Source organism: Aspergillus brunneoviolaceus (assembly GCF_003184695.1).
Source record: "Aspergillus brunneoviolaceus CBS 621.78 unplaced genomic scaffold BO95scaffold_19, whole genome shotgun sequence".
In the NCBI taxonomy this organism is placed as follows: domain Eukaryota; kingdom Fungi; phylum Ascomycota; class Eurotiomycetes; order Eurotiales; family Aspergillaceae; genus Aspergillus; species Aspergillus brunneoviolaceus.
In genome coordinates, this window is record NW_020290749.1 from 22,894 (window position 1) to 35,803 (window position 12,910).

The window sequence follows — 12,910 nt, forward strand, 5'->3', positions numbered from 1 at the left end:
TAGCTATTTAATATTATATTAACTTTAGAATCTTCGTATTAAACAGGACTTTTAAGTTTTTCTTTATTTTTAATAATAGATTAATAAAATTATGTCTATCGGACTAATATTAAATAATAAAGTTATTACTACTAAAATATATATATTATTAAATCTGATAGCTGTTTAGCTTCGGCTGTTTTATAAAAGTCTGAAGATTTTAATAATCTAAAAGAATTTTAATATTATATAATAGTTCTTTAAAATATTAATACTAATATTTAAATAAGTAAATAATAGTAAAAAGCTTTTAATCTAGGATTAAATAGTAAGTTTTAAGGTTATTAAATTTTTTTAATTAGAATATAATAAAGTAGTATATTTTATAGTAGTTATTTAGTTAAGATAGTATCTCTGCTATTTTTTATCAAGAAGTATTTATTTTTATTCGGATTTTCTGCTAAGAATTAAAATATCTTAATAAAGATATAGTTTTAAAACTATAAAGAAGCTGTTAGAATACTACTATTTTTTTACTAGTTAATATTATTTTTCTAGGCTTTTTTCTATTTTTAGTACCTTTTAAAAGAAAAAATAAGTTGTAATATAATTAAGAAATAATTCTTAATAAAATACTAATAAAAATTACAGAATCTTAAGAATACTTGGATCTTATAATATATAGTTAATATTAGTTATATAAAAATATCAGATATCTATCAGAAATCTATTAATATATTATATAAAAATATAATATATTCTAGAAATTTAATATAATTTTAGTAGAAAGTATACTTTTATAATTTAATATAAAGATCTACTTTTTATAAGTATTCTAATATTTAATATAAATAAAGAGTATAAAAAAATAGTTTTTTAAAAAAATAATAATATTATCTAAATAAATAATATAAACAATATCTAATATATTATAGAAAGCTAGATAGATATAATTTTAAAATATAACCAGAATATTAGTTAATCTAAATAGTATAATTAAATATTTAAAATATTTATAACAGATTTAAAAGACTGTCTTTTATTTATTTTTTGATTTAATACAGATTTAATAGTATATATTTTAAATATCTAGTTTTAAGAAATATTTGGCTCTTATAATTTTATCTAAAATTTTTAAAATTAAAAATAAAAAGTAATAATTCTTAACTAAAATCTTATTAAGTTTTTTATAATCTATATATAGTCGGAGATTTTTATTTTTTTTTAATATAAAGAGAATAAAAGCTTCTATAAGATTTTTAGAAAATCAAATTTATTCTAAATAAATATTTTTATTAATATAGCGATAAAGGGATTAAAGCTTAACTTAAGATAAAAAATAAATAGATCTATATAGTAGAGTTTTGCTATTTTTTAAATTAATAATATAGTCCTATAGTCTATAAAAGAAAGCTGTTAAAAAGAATATAAAAAAAAGATATTTATAAAGTTATAGAATTTTAAAAATAGTATAATTATATTATATTCGGTTTTTAAGTAATTCGATAAGATTTTATTTTTAAACAACTAAATATCTTCCGGAAGTTTTATTATAGTATTAATATAAATAAGATTTCAGCAGGCTTTTATAAATTTATAAAAAGATAAAATCTTTAATATTTAGATTTTATACTACTACTGTTGATTTTTTATATAGATAAATAAATATATAAATCTTTTAAAATAGTTATTAAAAGTAGAATAGGGCTTTTAAAAAGATCTGGATTATAGTTAATAGCTATATAATATTTTATAAGTAATTATATAGTTCTCTTTGAATTAGTAGCAGTAATAAAGATTTTTTATATACTATAAATAGTTATAGTAAAATAATTAATTATAGTAACCAGTAGGGCTGTAAAACAGACTATATTTAAATAAAATTACTAAATAAATTAATAGCTAATAAAATTAATTTTAGTATATAAATCCAAGTTTATATAGATTTCGAGTATATTTTTAAAGTAGATAAATATATTAAAGTAAGTAGTAGTTTCTACTTTAGATTAGTTTATTAAAGATATAAATAGAGTGGCTAACAGCCAGGTCAGATCAGGTTAATTAGAAATTTTATATCTGACTGCTAGGTTATAGCCAGGTTAAAAAAGTTTTAATATCTGACCGCGGTATAGCTAAAAAACAGATAATTAATTATTTTAATTATTTTTAATATTAAGATTTTTTTACTATATCTGTTTAGGCTCTAGTATAATTAAAATATATCTAGATTAAGCAGTTATTAATCTAACTATTTTAACTATTATTTAAAAATATATAAAAATAAGCTTTTTAAATTAGAAAATAATAATTAAAAGAAATATTAATATCTTCTTTATTTCTATCTAGAAGAATTAATCAGAAAATTCTAGTAGTATTAATAAAATTTAACTTTTTATAAAACTGTTGCTTTAATAGTAAAAAATATATATAAATATATATAATTATAGCTTGGTTTAGACTGTATATTTTAATTATATTATATAATAGCGGAAAAACTATATATTTATTATTAGTTAGATTATTAAAAATAAATATATTATTTTTATTTTATTATTCTTTTTTTTACTTCAGCTTAAATAGTCTATTATATTCTTATTTTCTATTTAAAAAAGCTGAATTATCTGTATTATAAATTAAATTTAAGAAAAAACCTGCTGTTAAATTATAGGCTGGCAGGTATAGATAATAATAAATAAAATAATAAAATAAATAATAAACTAGTAATATCTTAATAATTTATTTTTTTATTTTTAACTAGCTATTTAGTTAGATTATTTTTAAATCTATAAATAAGATGTAGCTTAAAGAACTATAAAAGAATTTAAAAATAAAAAAATTTTTAAGCAGGTTCGGAATTATATAATAAATAGTTAAAAACAGCAGGTTTAGTAGATTAAATAGATTAAATAAATTAAGCAGATTAAATAAATTAAATAGATTAAATAGATTAAGCAGATTAAATAAGTTAAATAAATTAAATAGATTAAGTAGATTAAATAGATTAAACAGATTAAATAGATTAAACAGATTAAGCAGATAAATCGGAAGAATTAGAATTATATTATAATATTTATATAATATTATTTATATAGTCTTTTTTAGCAACTATATTTTTTAATAATTATTTAATTAAATATTAGATATTATATCTCTTAAAAAATTCTATAAAAGTTTTTTTTAGATTTTTTTTATTAATATAAAAATAATTTAACTAATCTGATTGATCTAATTTCTATAACTTTAGACTTAAAATATAATTTTCTGTTTATTAAATTTTTTAAAATAAATAAAATACAGTAAATATTTTAACTATATTTAAAATATAATAAATTATATTTATATAAAAGTATATTATAAAGTAAAACAAACTATTTTTATAGAATTTTCTACTTTTATTTTTCTATAATTATTATTTGTAGAATAGTCTTGGAATTATAAGTTAATTATAGTTATTTAATTTATTTTTAGAAAATACTATTAAGCTTTTTTTTTCTATTTTTTAAATTTTTATAAACTATAATAATATTCTAATTAAAATAAGCTTTTTAAGCTAGATCTTTTTTTTTAAATCTCCAGATTACGCGCGTCGCGAAGAATTAAAAGATTATTTTATATTTAATTTATAAAAAAAAACTTTTTATTTTTTAGAATTAATAATAGAAAATAATCTTTTTTAAAATTTATATACAAGCTCGAAAACTGCTATTTTACTTTAATTAAAAAAAATATTAATAATATAAAATAGTTTTTAAAAAAATATATTATTTTTTAATAAAATTTTTTATATTTATTATACTATATATCTTTATATCTTATAATACCCGGAAATTAAAAATTTAGAAACTAGTTTTATAAGCTATTATCTTTGTAAGAATTATAAAAAAAAATATTATTAATAGTATCTAAGTAAATAATTAGCTAGATACTAAATAAAGAATTATTATAGATATTTATTTATTTTTTAAAAATAAATCTTTTTTAATTATTATTTTTTCTAGGCCTCTGCAGTCTATAATAAACAGAATTTTTAAAATTAAATTTTATACTTTATAATTATCTATTGTCTATTATTTTAAACTATTAAAAATATTTAATTTAAATAAATAATAAATCTTATAATTTTTTTTTTTACTAAAAATTAAGTTCTTCTAATTAAATACAGATTAAAAAATATTTTTTAAAGTTATTAAAAAATATATATATACAGCTGTTATTAAAGTTTTTAAATATTAAATAAATATTAATTATAATAGACTGCTAGATCAGCTTTAATTAAAAAATATTTTTTATTTTAATTAGATATTTTTTAATAAAAAATATAAATTATTATAAAATTTTATTAGACTTTCAACTAATATCTGAATTTTATACTAGTAAGAATCTAACTATAATTATTTTATTAGTTTTATATAAATATAATCTATTTTATTAGTTATTAGATATAATAATTAATAATACTAATAATAATAGTTTAATATTTAATATAATCTTATCTAAATTCTAGACTTAGCTTAGTTAAAATATTTAGTTTTATAATATTTTATTCTATTCTAATCTTATAATAATTATTTAAAATTAGTATTATATATTTTATTTTACTTATATAATTCAGCTTATAGTTAATATTTTTTTATAAAAACTTTAGATTAAAGCCTTAAATAGTACTGTTAAATATATATAAAAGATTTATAATAAAAATCTTAAAATCTTTTTTAATATTTTAAAAATTTTTAAAGAAATATATTCTAGAAGTTATTTATAAAAAACTAATATAAAAAACTTCTATTATCTATAATAAAAATTATTTAGATTAGTTTTTTATAAACGGGTTTTAAAGATCTTTTTTTAATAATAACTAATTTTACTAATTTTTAATCATAGATTTGGAAGATTATATAATTTATAAATATAAGTTTTTAATATTATAAAAAATTTTAGCTTATTTAATAATTTAAATTAAGCTTAATTTATTATTTTCTTTTTAACTAGAAAACTTATTAAAATTTAATCTATCTTATAATTCGCCGGGTACTTAATTTTTATTAAATAATTAAAAGTTTTATTTAATATTATAATTATAGTAATATTAATTATCTTTATTTTACTATAATTAAGTAAAAATAAATAAAATATTTTTTTAAGCTTTTATATTTTTTTTTTATATTCTATTTATCTAAGAACAGTAGGTCTACTGTTTATAAGATTTATAATATTTATAATAATTTTTTTAATTATTTAAATTACTTAATTAACCGACTGGTAAAAAAGCGGGTATTTTAAAAAAAAAAGATTTTTAAAAACTTACAGAATATATATTAAAAATTCTAAAAATACTATTATTATATTTACTAAATAGAAAACTATATTTATATAATTATAATTATTTTAAACCCGATATTAAAACTTAAGAAGTTTAAAAAGAATATTTAATTAAACAATAATATTAACTGGTATTATAAGTACTAAACTATTTTTAAAAAAATATTCTATTTTTATTATAGTTAGAATCTAGTTATTAATATATTATTAACTATTTTTAGATTACTATTAGACCTGGATAAAGCTTTTTATAATATTTTTAAATATTAAAGATTTTTACCAGCAGCCAAGATATTTAAAAAACTTAAGATATATTTAAATATTAAAAATATATAACTTATAAAAATATCTTTAATTAAACTAATATTATTTTAGATATTATAAAATATATTAATATTTTTATTTACTAGAAGTCCTGCTGTAATTAGTTTTTTATTTTTTATTAAATAATTAAAGATTTTTTCTTAGTTGCTACTAATAATATTAATATTAAATATTTATTTAATAGTTTTTAAAATATTTATTATTATTACCGGAGCTGTTTTTATACTAATATAATTAAAATAGTAAGACTTTAAATATATACTAATTATTTTATTATTAATAAAAAGTACTAGAATATTTTTAATAATTTTAATCTAAATTTAATTATTCTTATACCTAAAAAGTAAAAAAAAAATAAAATAATTATTATTTTCTATATTAGTAAAAATAAGAATATAAATAATCTTAAAAATAATCTAGAAAATAAATTATTATTAAAAACAAAAAAACTAGCTTTATTTAAGTTTTTAAATATTATATATACTTAGATAGAAATAGAAATCTAATTTTTTTAATTTTTTTACTATTATAATTACTGTTTTAAATAGTATAAAGAATAATATAATTTTATTAGTTTATCTAATATTAAATACTATTTTTTTTATACTAGATTTTATAAAAATCTTTTTTAAAATATAATATACTCCTCAGCTTTACAGAGAAAAAGATCGAGTAGATTAAATAGATTAAATAAATTAAATAAATTAAATAAGTTAAATAGATTAAATAGATTAAGTAGATAAATTAAAAGAATTAAAACTATACTATAATATTAAATAAATAAACTAAATCTAGAAAATATTATTATATTATAATTAAAAATATATTATACTTTATATATTATTTATATAAAAAAATATATATATTATTAATTAATCTATGATTATTAATCTATCTGCTATATTTAATCTTTTTAACTAATAAATATAAATAATTAAAATAATAATTATATTTTAACCTGACTATAACTGTATAATTAAAATTTTTTTATATTTTAATCTGACCGCCAGGTTATGGCCAGGTTAAGGTTAAGATATAACAGTCAGGTTAATCCACTCTAATTAGAACTATTAAAAAAATATCAAATAATAAAATTATAAAATAAAACTAGAAGATAAAAAAATATTAGTCTAGATTCTAGAATAAAATATATTCTAAATCTATAAAAAAGACTTAACAAAATTATTATAATATATAAATTAAAAATTTAAAGAAAGATCTACAAGCAGTCAGCTTTTAATTAAACTAGAAATTATTTAGAATATAATTTTATAATCCTCCCCCGCGAAGATCGAAATTATATTAATAAAAATAATTAGATTTTATAAATATTTAAAAAAGTTAGAAGTATTTGTTACTTTTCTTATAGAATTTAAAAAAGCTATTAATAATAAGACTTAAAAAAAGATTTAGTAAATAAACTAAAAAAAATTAAAAAAACTCTTTTTAAGTAGTATTATAATCTAGCTGATATATTTCTAAAATAAGTCTTAGATATCTTATCTCCAAACTGTATATATAATTATAAGATATATCTAAAAAATATATTTTAATTAGAATTTTTTTTATACTAGATAACTATAGAAGAACTAGAAGCAGCTTAAATCTATATTAAAAAAAATCTAAATAAAAAATTTATAGTTTCTAGTTCTGCTTTTTTTATATTTCTAATTCTTATAGTTAAGAAATCCAGTAAAGAACTAAGACTATATATAAATTACTAAAAACTTAATATTCTAATAAAAAAGAATTTATATCTATTTTTATTAATTAATAAAATCTTAAACTGATTAAAAACAGTAAAAATTTTTATTAAATTTAATATTAAACAAAGATTTTATTAAATTAGAATATATATAAATTTCAAAAACTTAACTATTTTTTAAACCTGCTACAGTATATATAAATATAAGATTTTTTTTATCGGATTAATAAACAGATCTGCTGCTTTTCAGAGACTTATAAATAAAATATTCAATAATTATTTTAATCTATTTATAATAGTATATATAAATAATATTCTAATATATAATTAAAATCCAGCAGAATATAAATTATATATATAATATATTTTTTAAAAGCTATAAAAAGCAGAACTGTAAGCTATTATTTATAAATATAAGTTTTATATTATAAAAATCAAGTTTCTAAGATTTATAGTTTTTATATAAAAATTAGTATAAATCTAAAAAAAATCTTTATTATATAAGACTAGACCGTTTCTATAACAGTTAAAAAAATTTAATTATTTTTAGAATCTTATAATTTTTATTAATAATTTGTTAAAATTTATAGTCGGATTATCAAGCCTCTAACTCTATTAATCTATTAGAATATCTTTCTTACATAAAATAATAACTACCAAGCAGCGTTTAAATTATTAAAATAATTTTTAATTTTTATACTAATATTAAAATATTATAAGTTTTTAAAATCTATTTAAGTAGAAATAAATATCTTAAATAAAATAATTATTAGAGTACTAATATAGAAGAATAAAAACTAGTAGTATTTTATTATATTTTTTTAAAAATTATATTACCAGTTGAACAAAACTATAATATCTATAATAAAGAATTTTTTATAATAGTCTGTTTTCTTAAAGTATAAAGAATAGAATTAAAAAAACTATCTAGTATAAAATAATTTAAGATTTTAATTAACTTTTAAGTTCTTAAATATTTTATAATTATAAAGAAGCTAAATATATAGTAAATAAAATAAAATAAATTTTTATTTTATTTTTATTTTTAAATCTGTTACTAACTAAAAAAATATTCTAACCGATACTTTAACCCGCTGAAATCAAAAAAATATTATTCTACATAAATAAGAACAAGTTCTATTATAACTAGAATAATTAGATTTAAAAATATATTTAAATAATATTATATGCCTGGTACTACTAGAAAAAACAGTATAAATTATTAATTAGATTTTAAAAATAAACTATATTTTTATTAACTCTATAAAAACCTAATATTTTTTTAATCTAAAAAATGATTATAAATTATATAATAATCTGCTGTTATATAAATCCCAACTAGTTATTTTAAATATAAAAAATATAAAAGTATAATTTTTAAATAAAATATATTAATAATTATTAATAGTTTATTTAGAGCGGACAAAAATCCTTAAACTTATAAAAAAATAATATTATTAAAATATATAAAATAAAAATATATACAGATATCTAGATAATTATATAATATATAATAAAAAAACTATTAAAAAGATTTTTTTTAGACTATTAAATCTATTACCGGTAGCTAATTAATCATAATAATATATTTTAATAGATTTCTATTTTCTTTCGACAGATAGTTATAAATATAATATAATATATATAATTATAGACCGATTTAATAAACAAATAGTTTTAATTTTTTATATAAAAATAACTACTATAAAAAATAGTAGTATTATTTTTTAAATATATTTATATATAAATAGAATTTTTTAATATAATTATATTAGATTATAAATTCTAATTCGTCTCTAAGTTTTAGACAAAATTATATAAAATCTTATAAATTAAGTTTAAGTTTTTAATAGTATATTATCTACAGACAGACAGCTATATAAAAAATATAAATTAATATTTTATTTTAAAAACTTATTTTTTTATAAACTATTTCTAAGATAATTAGTTAAATATATTATTAATAATAGATTTTACTACTACTTATTTACTATATATCTTTTTAAAAATCGTTTTTTAAGCTAAATACAGCTACCAGCTATAATTCTTATTTAACTAAATAAAACTATAAAAAAATAGAAATTAAAATTATTAAAACTGCTTGTTGAACTGCCCTTCGGCTATAAAAAATATAAAACTTTATAGAAAAAATATTATTTAAATATAAAAATAATAAATATTTAGTGCTAACCAATACCGAAGAAATATAAATAATTCTTATTCTGAATACTCTAAGTATTTTAAATATTCTAAATACTTTAAATATTCTAAATATTCTAAACACTCCAAGCACTCCGAATATCTAAATAATCCTATTAATCCTATATATCTACTTTACCCAGTATATTTAGCGAATCTAATTAGTCTATTTACTATAATAATAATATTTAATTTATTTACTTTCTAAGCCGCTCTGTAACAGATAAGCTATAGACTTATGTTTTTTTCTTCTTTTCTTTTTCTTTTCTTTCTCACGCTTGAAATTCTTGTATCTTAGCACCAAATGTATTAATTCTGATTGTTTGAACAGCTTCCACACCAGCAGAATTGAGGTTATTGTGAATTGGCACGAGTGGCCCACCGGAGTATATCCTTTCCAGCTTGCCAGGCCCCTTAGAAAATCTCTGCCGTTGACGTTCAGCCCCTATGGTGTTCACGTTGTCCGCCTTTTCAAATACAAACATCCGGCGACCAGACCAATCTTTGGGGACAGATCTCTCAAAACACACATGCCCTTCCTACGTATGGATAAAGGTCTTGCTCACCTGCACAGCAGTTTCTTTCTTCCGGCTCACGGCATACAAGGTTTTTTTCTGCCACACATTCTACTCGAATATTCTCGCTTTGTTACATTACTGTAACGGGTCTGATTGGAGAATCTTGTATACATAGTGTGTCTATGTTGTCCAACTTGTCCAACTGTGTAAAGTCTATTGTTAATCTATTGACAGAATATGATATGGAGGTTGTGGGGCACAGCAATGACGGGCTCAGGCCGAGCCGAGCTTCTCTGCGTTCTCGAAGCCAGTGAAGGTGAAGTCGGCGAAGGCAGCGCCAATGTCATTGCTGGTGCCATCGAGGGTGAGGTACAGCACGTAGCTTTGGTAGTCAAGCAGGAAGGACGAGCTGTTAGCCTGGGAAAGCGCCAAGTTGGCCCTGGCGATGGCGTCGTGGAGCTGGGTGTAGTTGGCCTGGTTGACCCACTCCTGGGTGGACGGGACGTCGGCACCGCTGGTGCTGATAGTCACGTTGTCCAACTGGGCCTGGGCCTGAGCGACGGCCCTGGTGAGGAAGTCGCGCGAGTTGCCATCGCTCGTCATGCCGACGGGGCCGCCGCGGTTGGTGGTGTTGGTGACGGGGACCAGCCAGAGACTGACGTTGAGCCCGGCGGCCGAGTCATTGGTGAGCTTGAAGAACTTTTGCGCGCCGGTGAACTCGCCGGGCCGGTTCGAGATGGGCAGGTTGTCCCGCGAAAAGCGCATGGCGTCGCCGTAGGTCACGCCCCCGACGTCGTAGAAGGTATGATCAGCGCCGTCGATAAAGAGACCGACCACGTCCTGAGCGCGCTTCATGGCCCAGCCCTGGTTGCCGTACCAGAACAGCGCGACGTCGCCAGGCTGGATAGTGGTATCAAAGTTGCTGGCGGGGATAGCCGGGCCGGCACCGCTGAAAAGATCGGCGTCGAAAATGGTGCCCTCCCAGGGCGTCTTGTTGGCGACGTCGATATTCCCGCGGTAGACCGAGTAGGTGCCGTTGGCGTTCTGAGTGATGGTGTCGACGGTGACGCCCTCCAGGTAGTCGGCGTCGATGAGGTCGGTGTAGCCATCGCCGTTGGTATCCCAGAAGCGCACCTCGAGACCGGCGACGATATTGGTGACGACCGACAGGGCGGCAGCCTCATAACTGCTGGCCTCGGTCTCAGCCTCGTAGCCGCCCCACCACGTCGCGGTGGTCGTGTCGTAATACAGCCAGGGCACTTGGTTTACCAGATAGCCGTCGCTCAGGCACTGGCTGACTTTGTTGAAGGCGGACTCGGTGCCTGGGATGGCCCACAAGTTGATGTAGAATTGGCTGTCTTCGATGACAGCCTTGACGCCCTGGAGGGCGCTTCCCTGCTTGAAGTACTGGTCGTACTGGGTGGCGGTGACGTTGGCAGCGTCGGTACCCATGTCAAGCACGACGGAGTGGAGGAGCGTGCCGTCGATCTGACTGCCCGAGTAGGCAGTCCCGCAGGCAGCGAGGCCCGAGGCGGGCAGCATCGCCAGGACCGAGGCGTCGGCGAGTCTCATGTTTGCGAGACCTTGAGGAGTAAAGTCAGCGAAGGAGCGTAATGGAAATGAGCGACAGGGAAGAGAACGATGGCCAATATCTGGAGAACCGATGAGTACAGTTATACCCCGAGATGCTATGGGTGTACGGACATGCCTGGCATCTGGATGGTTTTATATCCTCTTCCTCATTGCTGATGACGAATCTGATATGGTTGCACTCCGTACTCCGACTTTAGCGGGCGGTGGGGCCGGCGCGTAGATCCTGCGAATCTCCCCCTTTCCCCTTGCTCAACTCCACCTGTCCTCTGAAGAAACCCCATTCCGAGGTTTCATCGCATGGGTAAATGCTTAAGCGCTCGAGCCGTAGTGCTGTCACTCGGGATACAGAAGGTTGAGGGGATATGCTAGCTGCAGCGGTGGTTCGGACCGCGACGGAGATGCCGGTCTGGCTGTATACTTCTGGGGTTAGTGAGACACTAACCTCCAAGGTTATATTAATATTAATTAGGTGAAGACCACCTGGAAAGGTTGTCCGTCAACTTGTCCCCACGAACCCCACCATATTAGCAGTATGTCGTCGCACCGTTGTCGCACTGGCTGAAAAGGAACCTTTGAAGAACATCCAATGTGGGTCTGAGTTGACGACATGGGAGACCTGCAGCGAATGATTCCATGGCCATTTCAACGTTCCAGCCATCGCGAGCTCCACACCCCCATATGTCAACTTGACGCGTTTAAGCGTAGATCGACCCGAGCCTCGGAGTTCACAGTGAACCGAATTGATTATGCGCAGAGATTTCTCGAAAGAAGTCGCCAAAGTTATTGAGATAGCTGAATGAATCGATTTAGATTAAGGCTGGATGTCGATCAAGATAATGCCGACTTCATATAAAACTCCACAAAACTGTAGTACGTACCTTGCTCCGAATCCAAGATGCCCCTGTCGATTCATGGCATGTGCAAACTAACCTTTGCGGAGACTAAACCACTCAGGGTTTAGTCTCCCGCCAAGATATCCTCCGTGCGCGTTCCAAGATTTCTCTCGATCCGTGATCCGTTCCATGTTCGCCCTCTAGCACGCTTATCATCTTCTGTTCTACAATTGCACAATCTAGTAGTGAGGGGTAACTCAGTACTATCAGTAGGGAGCAAAGTACACCCCACGTGACAACGAGATTTGGAATTCTACCCATGTCTTACTAGGTGTCTGCATTTATCTACACTGCTCTGAAGTGCATTGCTTCAACTGACGCCAGTCATGCGTGTTGGGTTTAGGGCAAATCAGATGGAGTCGGGTACTAGAACTTGGCAT

The 12,910-nt window shown here is 24.1% G+C and overlaps 2 protein-coding genes across 2 annotated transcripts; both read right to left on the reverse strand.

The window, feature by feature from the left end:
- Positions 1-1,060: 1,060 nt before the first annotated feature.
- BO95DRAFT_358399 (uncharacterized protein) lies at positions 1,061-1,225 on the reverse strand (the record flags this gene model as incomplete). Its single annotated transcript, XM_025582401.1, has 1 exon — positions 1,061-1,225. A coding segment is annotated over one exon (165 nt), but the record flags the coding sequence as incomplete, so codon positions are not given.
- A 9,092-nt stretch (positions 1,226-10,317) lies between these two features.
- On the reverse strand, positions 10,318-11,616 carry BO95DRAFT_451587 (uncharacterized protein; the record flags this gene model as incomplete). The annotated part of the gene is made up of 1 exon (XM_025588089.1): positions 10,318-11,616. One exon carries the CDS (start codon positions 11,614-11,616, stop codon positions 10,318-10,320), a length of 1,299 nt encoding a protein of 432 aa, XP_025444182.1.
- Between the last annotated feature and the right edge of the window lie 1,294 nt (positions 11,617-12,910).